At 48.1% G+C, this 15298-nt stretch overlaps 1 protein-coding gene across 4 annotated transcripts in view; it reads left to right on the top strand.

Moving 5' to 3' along the window:
• ITGA9 (integrin subunit alpha 9) overlaps positions 1 to 15298 on the top strand; it is a 287285-nt gene that overhangs the window by 18599 nt on the left and 253388 nt on the right. For all 4 annotated transcript variants that reach the window (XM_040055828.2, XM_040055806.1, XM_040055835.2 and 1 more), the window contains exons 4-5: positions 133 to 256; positions 14529 to 14596. In XM_040055828.2, coding sequence (XP_039911762.1) covers positions 133 to 256; positions 14529 to 14596 — 192 coding nt within the window. The remainder of the gene's footprint in view (positions 1 to 132; positions 257 to 14528; positions 14597 to 15298) is intronic.

The following is a 15298-nucleotide window of genomic DNA, read 5'->3' on the forward strand; positions in this document are numbered from 1 at the left end:
AATGTAAGGGGAGAACAAATTATTTTTGGGCTGAAGGTGATGCTGAGTGATCCTATTCCGGTATGCTCTGCCTTGGTTAGAGTGATCTCCTGTGACTCTGGGTCAATAACCCATGTTATATGATCTGTTTAGGCATGTGCGCACCGCTGGAAAAACATCTACTATGAGACAGAGTACATCTTGCCCCATGGCTTTTGCAACATCATTCCTCCTAACCTGCAGTCCAAAGGGAGGAAGCTCTTGCCCTGCTATGAAGGTAAGGATTGCTGCTGGCATTAGTAAGTCGGAGCAGGATAAGGCAGTGAATGTCCCAGCAAGTTTCTCTGTTGCTGTCTGTCGGGTTTGTTCCCCGACATTCAGGTGGTTTTAGAGTCTTTTTGCCCTCTGCAAAGCTCTGTGCCAAACGGATGAAAGAGACGGAGTCTTCAAGTTCTGATTTTTCAAGGTTGCATGCTTCGTTTATTTCTCTTATCTTACAATTTTCTCAGTGCCCAACAAAGATGTTTGCAGCTGCCTGGACATCTGACGACTCCTCGACTCCTCCCGAACTGGGCTGTTGTTATCTCTTATACTAATTGCTACGTATTCTTTGTTCATTATTTCTTACCAATGCCTATCACTATTACTAAAAAGGTCATCTCTACCTTGACACAATCCCCATTAAACTACTTTGTGCCAACGCCACTACTGAAATGGAGTGAGGGAAGAAGAAAGAAGAAGTTGGAGACAACACCCCAAATTCTCCATCTTGCCCCCATTCACTTCAATGCTAGAAATCTAAATTTACTGTTTTTTCACCCTGTGATAAGCTAAACTGCAATCATTCACACTCCTGTGGCCTGCAACCCCTCTCGCAGTGCAGGAAGCCTCTCCCATGGACTGAGATCAAAGCCAGTGTCTCTCTGAGCTCTGGGCTGGGGTCCCAGATCCCCCTGTCCAGGTCCCTGACCCTCCAGGGCAGCCAAAGGAATGCCCTGGACTCCAACAGCTGTCGAGAGGCCAGGTCCTAGTATTGTGGCCTGTAAAACCAGGCCTGTGATTAAACCGTGTCTGTTTAATGTTCACTCTTCTGAGGTGGCTCCTCACCTCCCTCTGGGCTTTGCTTAGGAATCTGCTATTGCAAACCCACACACCTTTTGGAGGTGGCATACACTTGTGCATTGAGTGTTTCCCTGCCCTGAAATTGGTCTTTATATGAAACATGACAAGTATTACACAACCGTTGTAGGTTGGAGGCAGAAATCATGACTCGAGTCCTCTTGGTGATAAGACAAAGAGCCTGTTTTATTGTTCAGAAGTCACTTACATAGCGAGTTCAAAAATCGCAGATCTAGACAATTCATTGGTCTGAGTCTTAGCCCTGCCCAGCTCCTTGACCAGTGATATGTCTGCTCTCTGGACTGACTGTGATTGGCTGAGGTCTCTGCATGAGCTCTCTTATTCAGCTAGGGACTTCAGGAACAAGCCAGGTCAGCCGAACTGGACTTGCCGTGACCAGATTATTTTGTCTTAGCTAAAGACTAGCTATGACAGGGAAGTTTTGAGTGACTTGTCCCAGCCTTGCTAGCTGCTGTGCAGCAGAGTACATATAAGCTGTGTAAACCTTCCTGTTGTGAGTATTGTCCTACTGTATTTGTCCATCCCTGCCTCCCTCCCCTCCTTATTACTGTCAGCAAATCAGAATAAGGCCTCACACTGATGTCTTACACTGCAAATCACCTGATATTAACTTTATGGACAATGTGCACGTGCAGGGATGGCAATGGGGCATTAAGCCTTTGTTACTGCTCCTGCACTGCCTGAAGCCATGTGGTTTCTGGAAGATAGGAATCACTTGTGTTTATCTATGTGTCATGTTTTTGGAGTAAAACTGCTGTTTGTCTGACAGGATATTTGCCAGGAATTGCTGAAAAATAGAAATGTGTCAGCCTAGTAGGTGTAGAGCACCCAGTGGAAAGTTGGCAGGGTTGATGCAGTACTATGCTGGCTTAATTTCACTGCATGGTAAAGTGAAAATTGAAAGTTTGGGACTGATTTCCACCCAGCCCTCTTGCCCCATCAGACATGAAATCACAGCGTCACAAAGAATGGCTGCATTTGTTTACTCCTGATTCTTTAAATTTCAATAAAACAAGCTCCAAGAGAGGTAGCTGTGGTGTGTCACACAGACGAGTTCATTGTTCAAGGTTTGCTGTGAAATAAATTTGTGGTAATCCTTGTAACTTTTTTCCTTCACCTTCTGGAAGGAGCAGAATAATTTTCCTCCGCTGACACTGATGAATGGCTAGCACAAAGCATTGAGTCTGAAGTGCTTCTACCCTGACAGTCTCTGTGGCCATTGCTGAGATGCTACTAGACCTGTGGATGCAAATCCTGCACTAGGACGCATGCCTTTGCCTGGCAAGATTCCAGTGTCTCAGCCTTCTCTAGATCCCGCCTTGTGCAAATAGGGGTAGACAGTAGTGGGATTACTTCCAGAAGCCCTGTTTTTAGTGTAGCTAAGGTGATAAGCCTCAGCTGGTGAAGGGTACAGGCCAGCTGAGTGCACATCAGTGTCCATCCATGGAGGAAATGGAAATTTCTTGACTAGATGGCACTGGTGCAATAACATAGTAGTCTCAATCCATCTTATTCTTGCCTGGCTTCCCTGAAAGGGCTGACAGAAGTCTGGAATTGAGAGATAATTAGAACACAGCAGCAAACTTGATAGTTAAATACAATCTCTCTGAGTAGGAACTAATCTGGTTTAGATGAGCTGGATGTCCTTTGTGTATAGCTGATGTGTGGGGCCTCAGTTTTGCAGGCAATACTTTCAGTTAATTATTTTTCCCATAGTTTTAATGGCTATCCAAAAAAGGGGGCTGCCTCTTAATTTCCCCAATGCATTTGGTTTGCGAAGAAGGGTGGTTATGTGTACTGTGAGAAGCAGTCCAGCTGATGAGGAGGGCTGGAATGGTTGCCTACTCCTCTGCGGTAAGAATTGATGGTGGAAATGGGGAAGACTGATGGTCCCTTTGGTTAGTAAATAAGGGGAACAGCACATGCTCATATTCCTTGCCTCCAAAAGAAAAAGTAATTTTTCCTACAGGTCCAAACCACATTTAGTTTTTTGGGAGCCATCATCAAAATATCCCTGCTTTGTGGTGGTAACTCAGTATCACAATGCTAGGTCAGAAAAAATACTACTGTTTCTTCCTAGAGTAGTGAAACACCTAGACAGGAAACAAAAAGCTTTCAGTGCATGTGATAGTTTACATCTTTGAGAAAGATAGATTATTTTTATTGCACTCTGTAGCTAAGCTTATGATATGGCATTGAAGGTTGCTTAGAGACTGGCTGGGAGTTTTTTTCAAGGATTGAGTTCAGGGGCATTTACCTTCAGAATTGTCACACATTAAAGCTTATTCTTTTTGCTTCTGTGTTGTTTTATGCAATTATTCCTTCCTCGGTCTCGCTTCTCTTGTAGCCTGAGATTACCCTGGCTACAAACCACTGCCATCTTCTTCTCTTTTTTCCTATATGTATTATTCATGTCACATCTTGGAAGTTGCAGAGGCTGCAACTTCCTCCAGACTCAGCCTTATCATGCTGCTTTGCTGTCAGCTTTTGCTGCAGCAGTTTCATGGCTTGCAGTCAGTAATGAGGAATGTACAGCAGTTGAAAGGCAGACAAGAAAGAATAAAGAAGTATAGAAACGACAAATTTGTTCTTGACTGCAGTTGTTGCCTGGAGCTATGCAAAACCAAATAAATTTAACCTCATGCGAAGGTTATTATTCAGGTGTATGAAAACTGTGAGCTGATAAAATAACCACACAATTTCCATCTAGCTGGTTGCTTTACTTCATGGCTGGCTGGCTGGCTGGCTGGCTATGTTGTATGAGTGACAGGCGTCACTGCTGTGCACTGAAGTGGAGGTGAAGTAGGCGCTGTCTTGGTTTTCATCCCTTTTGGGCTCATCTATTGCTTGGGAGAGGTAGATTGGCTCTAGGGAGCAGACAGAAATCTGTGGTGCTGGGATGTAACCATCTAGGATGGGTGGCACCCTTTGGCCATGGGTGCATGAGTGGAAAGGAATCTTGCTTGGGTGTGGAGGCAGGTGTACATCACTGCAGATGGGAGTTAGGAGGGCAGACAAGGAGGGGTAGTTTTGTGCTGAAAGGGTTAGGTGAAAATCCAGGAGCGCAGTGTCTGTCTGTACTGGGCTGCTGGCTCCTTGGGAAGGATTACATCTGTCTTGATTCCCCTCGGAAATGTGGTGTGCTGATCTCTCCTCTGTGTCACTAGAGCTTTAAAATCTCAAACAGCCCCAATGTCTGAGGTGTTTGGGCCTCATGCTTACATTCCCACTTGTGAAATGTCATGGCCTTGGCCGTGAAGACTGAAGCAAAGAAAGCCTGAAGACAGGAAGAAAGCAAATGTCACCCCAGACTTCAAAACAGGCAGCCAAAGAAGCCATTCAGTATTTCCACCCTCTCTGCAATTTCTGTTGCCAGGGGTCCCTGTTTCCATTCAGCAGTGGGCCCTGCATTTTCCTTAGTATCCTTTTGTTGCTGAAGTATCTGAAGAAACCCTTCTTGTTAGCCTTGATAACCCTTCACCAGATTTAATTCCAAATGGGCTTTGACCTTCCTCATTGCATCATGCAAGGATAGGGATCCTGCTGTAGTGAATGCAGGGCTTTCAGGACATGCACAGAATTATTTTTCAGGAAACGCTGGAGAGAGGAATCTCTTCTCCTTGGTTCTCTTAATGAGAAAGAAAAATATTCACATTGATAAAAAAAATATTTTTCCTCAGGCAAGTACTGCCTAGAGAATCTCTATATGGAGAATTAGCAATTCAGAACCCTAATACTTGCTGAGTAGCTATGGGCTAATATAGACTTCAGTTCTCAGTGGAATTGTCATGCATTACCACTAGGAGACCCAGCTGTACTTCTGGTCTTCTGGGATGCATATCTGCTTTTGCAGGACCCTGTGTTGGCCAAGAGTGTTGGGCATTTGGACTGTAATTTGTGGATCAAGTCTCTATTCTGCATGTCTCCAACTGAACCTCTCCCTCTGCAACTGGTATGACCTCAGCAAATGTCTGAAATTCTGAACATCTTTATGATGTCAGGAAGAGACTGTATGTAGTACAAAAAGGAGAATGGGGGGTGTGTGTGTATGTATGTCTACATAAAATATTTTGAAAGAAGGCAGAAGTTTTTATAATTAATTCCTTCTGATCTTCAAGAAGACAAAATGTCACAGTGTCCAGTTTGCGCTGACCCGCGCGACCACAGGCTAGCTCAGAGTCACACTGTGGCAACGTGGTATGATCGGGGCGGTGGACAAAGCACGCTGCTTCCTCTCTGTGGGAGCTTGGATCTCACCCTCAGCGATGGGCACGTTGATGACGTAAGCGACCTTGGCAACTGAATGAAAGGCGGACTCTCTCGAGCAGGATGCAACGTAGGTTTATTGCTGCGCGCTGCACCAGCTGCCCAGGAGAGACCCTGAGGCCAGGCACGCGGCAGGTTTTAAGGGGGGGTGGAAACAGGGGTGGCGACAACCGGTCAGCCAGTCAAAGGAATCGGGGGGTTAACCAGGGGTGTGAACCATGGAACTGGGGACCAACCACAAAATGATGGGAGGGGGGTCTCCCGGGCCCCAGCCTATCACTCGGCACCCCTCCCGGAGTTTTCTAGAAGCCAGGGAAGGGTCTCTGAGTGACAGGCAGGCGACCACGAGGAGATGGGGCTGGGGATTGACAGCGACAGGTGCAGGGAAGGGATGAATGACAGAAAACGTCTGGTTTTACAATAGACAAAACAACCAATGCAGAAGGGAAAACCAATGCAGAACACAGGGGTATACAGTGAACTAAACTATTATAAAAATAACTTAAAAATCTTACAAAAATAACTTAGTAACTTAATAAAACAATTCTCACACCACCACATCTCCCCCTTTTTTGTTTTTTCAAGAGGAGTGGGACTGGAACGGAGGAGGGAGGTCAGTGATGCTGTGTTGGGTACCCCAGTCCATGCTCTTCTTCATCCGGATCTTCTCCATCATCTTCCGGGGCCCCCTCCAGCACTTCCTCCAACTCCAGTCCTTCCTCCTCAGGGCTCTCCTCAGTCAGCACGATGATATGGTTGACTGAGGGGGAGTGTGTGGTGGCAGAAATTAAATTATACAATATCTTTTTAAGTAAACTGAACACAAGCATAATTAACAACAAAATAAACAAACACAGCAACACAGTCTTTACGATGGACGAAGCCCGGCCGGAGATTCCCCAGTTAGTAAAGAGTCCGCTCAGCCAGTCATCTGTCAGCATCTCTCGCATCTGTCGGATGGCAGTGTGGACGTCCTCAGCTTTCGATGACAAGTTCGCCAGGGTGGCCCACACGTTTGCTTTTGGCTGTGGGAGAAACCATCCGACGACTGAGAGACACAGGCTGAGCGATATCAGGGCTCCGAGGGGTAGGTGGAATTTCCTCGGAGCGGGGAATCCGGTCTGGGTGGTTGCCATGATAAAACTAAAAAACACTAAACACAAAGTTATTCAGGGTAGGAACAGTAGGGGAAAGGAAACTCCGCCCAATGATGTTGCCCCTGTTTCCTCTTCCGCCTCCATGCTGTGTCTGCTACCTGTGGACTGATGACTGGTTTGGATCCTGAGCCCTTAGGGACGTAGGGCTTCACCCACTTGGATGGAATCCACTTTGGTCCCGTGGGGGTGGACACGCATGCGTATCCACGTCCCCACGTGACTAGGTCATGTGGCCCTTCCGTCCTTCCGGACTCAGGATCCCTGACCATGACTGGGGGACTTTCTCGGATGGAGAACAAGGAGCTTGCCCCGAAGTGCCTTATGATTGGTGGATTGAGACCTTCAAAGGAACAGTTCAAAAAGTTGATGGTGAAAAGTGCCCTGGCCAGTCTGACCGCTGGTGTTTCTGCTTTGAGGACCCTCTGCTGTTGATGTAAAACCTTTTGATGGTACCAATGGGTCCTCTCGACCATGGCTTGAGCTGTGGGGGAGTGGGGGATGCCGGTCTTGTGCTCCACCCCCCATTGCTGCAGGAAGCTGCAGAGCTCCCTGGACTTGTACGCCGGGCCGTTGTCAGTTTTGAGTTCCTTCGGGATGCCCAGGAAGGAGAAAGCGTGGATGAGGTGTTTAATGGCATCCCCTGCCTTCTCCCCTGTGTGGGCAGAAGCGAACACAGCTCCGGAGAATGTGTCGATAGACACATGTATATATTTTTGGCGGCCGAATTGTGGGAAATGGGTGACATCGGTTTGCCACACCTCACAGCTCCTCAGCCCCCAGGGGTTAACCCCCGCATGCAAGGTTGGCACTGCATGCTGGGAGCAGGATGGACACGCAGCCACAATTGCCTTGGCCTGTTCCCGTGTTAGGTGGAAACGGCGAACAAGGCCAGGCGCATTCTGATGGAACAGTTGATGGCTGAGTTTTGCCTGCTCAAAGATGTTCGGCAGGGGGGCCATCTCGGCAGGGGCAGCGAGGGCATCTGCCTTCCTGTTTCCCTCCACGATGAACCCTGGCAATTCAGTGTGTGACCTAGTGTGCATCACAAAGAAAGGTTGCTCTCGGTGGGAGACTAACTTAACTAATTTCGAGAGCAATTCATACAACGCAATGTTGGACACCTCTTGAAGGATGGCCTGTTCTGCTCTGGACACCACCCCCGCTACATATGCGGAGTCTGTAACCAAATTGAAAGGTTCGGGAAACCTCTCAAAGGCCCTAACGACTGCAGCCAACTCAGCAACCTGAGGTGATCTTTCCACCTCAGCTACATCAGCGTCCCACTGCTGAGTTTGAGGGTCCTTCCAAGTCAAAACTGACTTGTGGGACCTTCTGGACACGTCAGTAAAAACGGTTAAGGCTTGAGTGGCCTTCTGCTGCGAACCTCTTTTAATGATAATACAAATTTTGACATCTTGATTAAAAATTTTGTGGGCAGGCCGATGAATTGAAATTTGCCCAGTAAAGGAATCCAGTGCGAACTGTAAAGCTTCATTTTCTTGAAGCAGGTGTTCCAACATTGACTTCGAAATTTGGCCCGATCTCAACCCGATTGGGATGTGAATACACACAAAGTCACAACCGGCCAATTCTCTGATCCGGAACCTTGCTTTCCGGATCAGCTCAGCCACCAACTCCTGCGGCCGGGTCATCCTTTTGGACCTCTGATGGCTCAGGAAGACCCACTCTATGATGGAGAGTGGATCTTTCCTGTCTCGGTCCTTTTTCGGGATGTCTTTCCACTGAAAGATCATCCCGTGGAGGTGCGGCAACTTCCCTAGTATAATAAATTTGAAAGGCAGCTCGGGGTCAAATCGATGAGCTTGCCTTGAGGACATAGCGTCCTGAATTCTTTCCAGAGCCTTTTTCGCTTCTGGCGTAAGGGCCCTAGGAGAACTGAGCTCCTCTCCCCCTTTCAATAAATTGAAAAGGGGGGCTAGGTCTTCGGTGGTCAAACCTAGCCAGGGCCTTACCCAGTTCAAAGCCCCACACAGCTGGTGGACATCCGCGAGAGAACTTACCTTTGTTTTTATTGCCAATTTTTGCGGCACAATGGTCCACTTGCCGATTTCCAGCCCGAGGTACTTCCAGGGTGGCATCCGTTGAACTTTCTCCTCCTGCAGCTCGAAACCTGCAGCAATCAATGCATTGATTGTTAGGTCAAGCGCATGTGTGAGCACATCGTCAGTCGGGGCGCGCACCAGGACATCATCCATATAATGATGGATGATGGCCTGTCCCGCGGCTGTGCGGACAGGGGACAACAAGGAGGCAACATACCACTGGCAGATAACCGGGCTGTTTTTCATCCCCTGAGGGAGTACCCGCCAGTGATAGTGCTTCCTTGGGGCTTCCCAGTTGATGGTGGGAACCGAGAATGCAAAATGTGGGCCATCATCCGGGTGAAGAGGAATTTGGAAAAAGCAATCCTTGATGTCAATGATGGCTAATTTCCAATTTTCGGGGAGCATAGTTGGGGAAGGGATTCTCGGTTGGAGAGATCCCATGTCCTCAATCACATTGTTAATTTGATGGAGGTCCTGGAGGAGGCGCCACTTGTCTTTCCCCAGCTTTTGGATCACAAAAACCAGAGAATTCCAAGGGCTATCTGTTTCTACAATGTGTCCTTTTCGTAACTGCTCCTCCACGAGCTCCTCGAGCGCTTTTAATTTTTGTTTTGAAAGCGGCCATTGCTCCACTCAAACTGGATTATCAGTGAGCCAATTAAGTTTTTTGGTGGGACGCTCTTCAATGGTCGCTGTGGAAATGTCCACTGAGGGGTCAGGTATGTCAATCTTGACCCCCCATTGAGCCATGAGATCCCTTCCAAGCAAGGGTTCCTTATAATTTAAAACAAAAGGGCGAATATTTGCCAATTGCCCCTTTGGCCCCTTAATTTGTACCACACTCTTTGACTGTCTTGCCAATTGAAGCCCTCCAACACCCTGGACGTGTCCAGCCACGTCCTGCAAAGCCCAATGTGACGGCCAATCCTGGGCTGGCACGATCGTCACATTTGCCCCGGTGTCCAAAAGAGCTGTGATGTTCATTGTTTCCCCGCCCACTGTGAATTCTCATTCTACCCGGGGCCTTTCTTCAGTGATGGCTTGCACAGGGCAAGCCACCGGGACCGTTGATGTGTTCCTTGGTCCCCAGGTAGTGATGATCTGTGCGATAATTTGACCTTTTGGGAGAAAGGTCGGTGGATGGGTGCATCGCAGACAGAGAACGAGATTCTCAGGGTTCTTGGTCAAAATCCCCGGGAGAATCTCGATCTCTTGTGGGGTGTACTTACAATCCCCGATGACAACAAGTTCCTTCCCTTGGACTGGCCAGGTACCTTGTTCCTTTAGGTTTACCGACAGGAAGGTCTAATCCACGCTTTTCAGGTGCAAGGCTTTGGTGAGCTCCAACCTGAAAGGTTCCTTATTCGAAGATGTTATTAGAATATGTTTTGACAGGTCATGGTCAGTTAAAATTGTCTCGTCAGGTGTGTCACGTCCGGTAAGAATGTCTTTTTCGGTTTTGGGCAGCATATCATTGGCGCTTGTTCTTTCTTTCCCCCCTCCCACTGCCTGGTCCGCCCTATTTGTGTCACCGCGCCGGGCGGACCTGCGCTCCTCCCTCAGTTTAACTGACGGGAGTTATCTCCCGTCCCTCCCACTCTCCCACCTCCCCCTTTTTTTCTTTTTCAACAGTTCAATGTCGTCCCTCAGTGGGCAATTATTTGCCCAGTGTCCCGGCTCCCGACAGATGATACACTTGTTTCTTTGGGGAGCATACGGCCTGCGAATGTGTTCTTGCTGGGTGCTAGATATTGCAGCCACTCTTGGTGTTGTTGATTTGGCATCTTAGTCATTACCCTGCATGTAGGGGACTTTGAGTTGGCACACCGAAGCATATCCTGGGATGGTCGGAGGAGGGTCTAAAGGGAGACTAAGAATTGCAGTCCTGCACAAATTGTTCGCATTTGCGAACACTATCTCCCTTAGGATCCCTTCTCTCACGGCCACTTCTGATACTTGAACTTCAATTGCTCGGGTGAGCTGCTCCACAAACTTAGTAAAAGCCTCTTTGGTCCCCTGCACGATCTTATAATATGGAATGATGGGGCCATCTGGCACCATGCTGAAAAAGGCTGTGACCGCATGCTCCCTGATGGTCTGGAGGGCTTTCGTTGGGATGCTCGACGCTTGGTTTGTTGGATCCGTCCACTTTCCCTCACTCATGAGCTGTTCCAGGGTGAGGGCATTCCCATTTTCATCCACTGCAGTCTCTGGATCTGTGAGGAGACTCGGCAAGGCCTCCCTAAGCAGCTGTCTCCATGCTGCCTCCCATAGCTTGAACTCAGTGGAGTCCATGAGGCAGGAGAACAGCTGCCTAAGGTCAGCTGGGATGACAACAGCAGCTTCGAGATTAGAGCGGAGCAAGCCCCTAAAATAGGGGCTGTCCCACCCATAATCCCGATGAGCCTTGCAGAGGTCTCTGATGGTGGCTTGAGAAAATGGGTGGTGGACTGCTCGAACATTGTGCCCTCCTCGGGAGCTCTTGTAGACAACTGGGGACACTGAAGGAACAGGAGAAGGCTGATGCATCCCTGCAGGCTCAGGCCCTGGCCCCGCCCCCTCCGGGCCCAGACTGTGGGAGCCGTAAGGGGGAGCGTGGGAACCAGCAGGGGGAGCATGGGAACCGGAAGCCCAGGAGGTGGGTCTTCTGGCAGGGGGCGTGGTTTGGGAACCCGATGATGTCATGTGGGCGTTCCCGTAGGAGGAGTAGCTGGGAGGAGCTGAGGGTGGAGTCCTTGAAGAGGGAGGAGGCATGGGCAGAGTCTTTTGGGGGATAGGAGGGGCCGAGGAGAGGAAGGGGTTGGGCTGATCAAGGGCAGGAAGAAAGGGATTGAAGGAAGGAGGGTAGGGGCGATGGGGAGGACTGTGCCATGCGGTCTCCTCCATCTTGGGGATAAGGGGTAGGGGAACCATTTTGTGATGTGGAATCCCTCAGCTAAACTAAATCGGAACTCGGGGAAAATGGGGAAGGGTGGAATTCTCGAGCAGCCTGGCCAGGGCTGTCCGAGAAGCCCCAAGCAGTCTGGCTGGGACTGCCTGGGCGGGGGGATCGGGGGGTCCTTAAGGGCCCTGAGCTGGCAGGCTGAACCCCTGCTGCTCCCTTAAGGACTCCCTTCTGGGGACGAGGAGAAAGGGCAGGGGGACAAGGAGAACAAGGAGCAGTTTGTCTTGGGGCTGGCTGTTTCTGCACCTTCTTATTAATTTTTGTAACAGCAGCTGAAAGCTGCGAAGCCAAATTAAGAAATTTTGAAGCATGTTTGTCCCCTGAGAGAGCCAAATTATTAATTTTATTAATCACAGCTTGCCAAAATTTGGAGCTGTAAATTTGCTCTGGAGACGTGTGAGGAAAGTGCAGGAACACCTATCTGACAAACCTTTTGAGCTCGCCCTTTGAAATTTTTAACTGGGCAAATTGAAGAACTGAATTAAAACTATAATACAATCCTTTCTGAGCGGCTGAGAGGCTACCACCCATGTCTCTCACAATTAGTTTTCTGCCGCTCACCGACTAACACCCAGGCAAATCAAAATGAAACTTAAAACAAACTGCGGATTAAACCTCCTAAAACCAGGTAATTTTTCCCAAAAACCAGTCCTGGGGAGCCGCGATGAAATTAAAATGCAGTGTCCTAAAACTCTCGGGAATTGCCGCCTGCCTGACTACTGCTTTTAACTTAAAATTTAAAAACGAAAGAGAAAGTAAAAGAGTTCTGAGGAAGGTTCCTGTGGGGGAATGAGGCAAACCAGCACCCCCCCAAGCCGCGCGGCTTGAAATCCCCCCCACTCCTGGGGGATCCCTTTCCGAAATAGGGTCTTCTTCCCGAAGAACCCTTCCCAAAAAGTAAGTGCCCTCACGAAGAGCAACTTACCCCCTCCTGGAACAAGACGAAACCTGGGGTTGTCAGTTTCAGCTGCCTGAAGTGGACCCGGTGGGTGCTCCGGGTTGACCACTTCTCCCCCGGGAGCGTGATCTCTGAGAGCCGCTGCAGCCAGGGGTAGCGGGGCGTCCAAAGATTTCTTCGGCTGATTCGACAGCCTAAATCCGTGCCGCGGGGTCCGCCTCGTGGCCCCACGTTGGGCGCCAGCCACTGTCACAGTGTCCAGTTCGCGCTGACCCGCGCGACTGCAGGCTAGCTCAGAGTCACACTGTGGCAACGTGGTATGATCGGGGCGGCGGACAAAGCGCGCCGCTTCCTCTCTGTGGGAGCTTGGATCTCACCCTCAGCGACGGGCACGTTGATGACGTAAGCGACCTCGGCAACTGAATGAAAGGCGGACTCTCTCGAGCAGGATGCAACGTAGGTTTATTGCTGCGCGCTGCACCGGCTGCCCAGGAGAGACCCTGAGGCCAGGCACGCGGCAGGTTTTAAGGGGGGGGTGGAAACAGGGGTGGCGACAACCGGTCAGCCAGTCACAGGAATCGGGGGGTTAACCGGGGGTGTGAACCATGGAACTGGGGACCAACCACAAAATGATGGGAGGGGGTCTCCCGGGCCCCAGCCTATCACTCGGCACCCCTCCCGGAGTTTTCTAGAAGCCAGGGAAGGGTCTCTGAGTGACAGGCAGGCAACCACGAGGAGATGGGGCTGGGGATTGACAGCGACAGGTGCAGGGAAGGGATGAATGACAGAAAACATCTGGTTTTACAATAGACAAAACAACCAATGCAGAAGGGAAAACCAATGCAGAACACAGGGGTATACAGTGAACTAAACTATTATAAAAATAACTTAAAAATCTTACAAAAATAACTTAGTAACTTAATAAAACAATTCTCACACCACCATAACAAAATGCAACTCCAAAGGAACTTGCTTGGTTCCAGAGGCAGTTTGCTCATTGATTTTATTATAATTTTTGTCATTTAGCAATGAGTTAATGGGGCTAAAAATAAAAATGTATAAAAAAGTTTCACAATTATCAGGTTATATGGTAAATTGGTTTTGAACATGAATTACTGTAATATACAAGAAGTAGTGATATTTGAAAATAGATGTAGATATTTGAAAATAATGAGCTGGAAAAAAAATACAAAGGCTCTGATCTTGCTGTAAGTTTCAAATACTTCCAAGATGAAAATATTTGAATTGGGGCAAGGTGGAAAGTGATTTTCCTTTTTTCCTCTTTTTCCTGTTCCCCACCCTGAACTTAATGTATTCCTAGAAATATTTTTTTCCTCATCATCAAAAAGATAAAATAAAAATTCCTCAGGTTTGACAGGGCAAATGATTGCTATGTAAAATCCATAAACAAAAGCTGTAAGGTGCTGGTTGAGTTCCCTGTGAACAGGGAGCTCTGAGCATGTGGCTACAAAAAGCAGCAGATCTAAACATTCTGCAAAAGGGACTGTTGTTTGATCATATAGAAACACATGGCTTTTCCTCAGTCACTTGTGGAGCTCACTCAGGAGCTTGTGTCCTGAAGCACCCTTTTACCAGAAATGTTTCTAGGGGCTTTGATGACTGTCATTGTAGGGGATGATCACTTTATTTCTCTGAGGTAGTAATGAGGCCTGAGAGTTAAACCTTCTAGTGCAGAGTTCATGGCACACAGGCATGTGCATCACTTATTGTTCCCCACTTCCGAGCTTTGGTGATCTGCCACAGATGGAAGCCTCTTCTAATGCACCTTTACTGGAATTATGCTGCTGCTATTGTCATGCTACTGTGGTACTGCTTGTTTAGCATCACTGTAGGAACACTCTGGCCTCTCTCCCCAGGCTGGCTCCTTACAATGCTCCCTGACGTTGGTGAGTATGCTGCATAGTGCACGTTGGTGGCTGATCCACTGATAAAGCCCTGGAGCCTTGCATGCTGGTGTCTCTCCAGGCTGTGTGAGTAGCAATGCAGGTGGCTCAGGTGAAGAGTGTCTGCTGTGTCAGGGATGACCACAGTTTGTCTTCTTCCCTTCTTCCCTCCAGAGTACAAGAAGAAGTATGGTGAGGAGCATGGTTCATGCCAGGCAGGGATCGCAGGCTTCTTCACTGAGGTGAGCCAGGGCACATGCATGGAAGAGTTGGGGTTGGTAAGTGGCTCTCCTGTTGCATGGCCCAGGAGGAGATTCCCAAGTATGGCTTGGGCAGTGGGCTGAGTGCTGAGAATGGTTCCTTCCTGCCAGCAAACACTCTCCTGCCTTGTCTAGCTTCCCAGCTGTCTGTTTCTTGCACAGTGGTTCATACATATGTGTATGTGTCTCTCAAGGTTTGTGGACAAGTATAAATGAATTGACTCTGGAAATGTCTTCAGGGAATATTCTTATTATGTACATCCCAAAACTTGCATAGAGGTATTTCTTTGTCTGTCATTAGCTCTTTACTGTAAGTGATGATGTAAAACTGTCTTTCCTGAATCATTTTGTTACGTATGTGTACATGTGCATGACTATAATGCACATCCATACACATACATATAGAGGATAAACACTTTTTTTTCAGTTCTGTTATGGTTCTTGGTTGCAGAAAGATGAAGAAAAAATAGTATGGTAGAATATATGCACTACAGTTGTTCTGAATACTTGACCACATTTTTTCCTGGACAGAAGTCTATCAGCCATATTTCAGTTTTGTTAAGAATTAATTTGTTCCCTTATGCATGGATTTTTTTTTTTTTTTTTTTTTTTTGTTAATGTTTCAGGTTTGTGGCTTTTTTGCTTGTTTTGGGTTTGTTAATTTTTTTTTTAAGAACACATACC

Source organism: Hirundo rustica, chromosome 1 (assembly GCF_015227805.2).
Source record: "Hirundo rustica isolate bHirRus1 chromosome 1, bHirRus1.pri.v3, whole genome shotgun sequence".
Taxonomy (NCBI): Eukaryota; Metazoa; Chordata; class Aves; order Passeriformes; family Hirundinidae; genus Hirundo; species Hirundo rustica.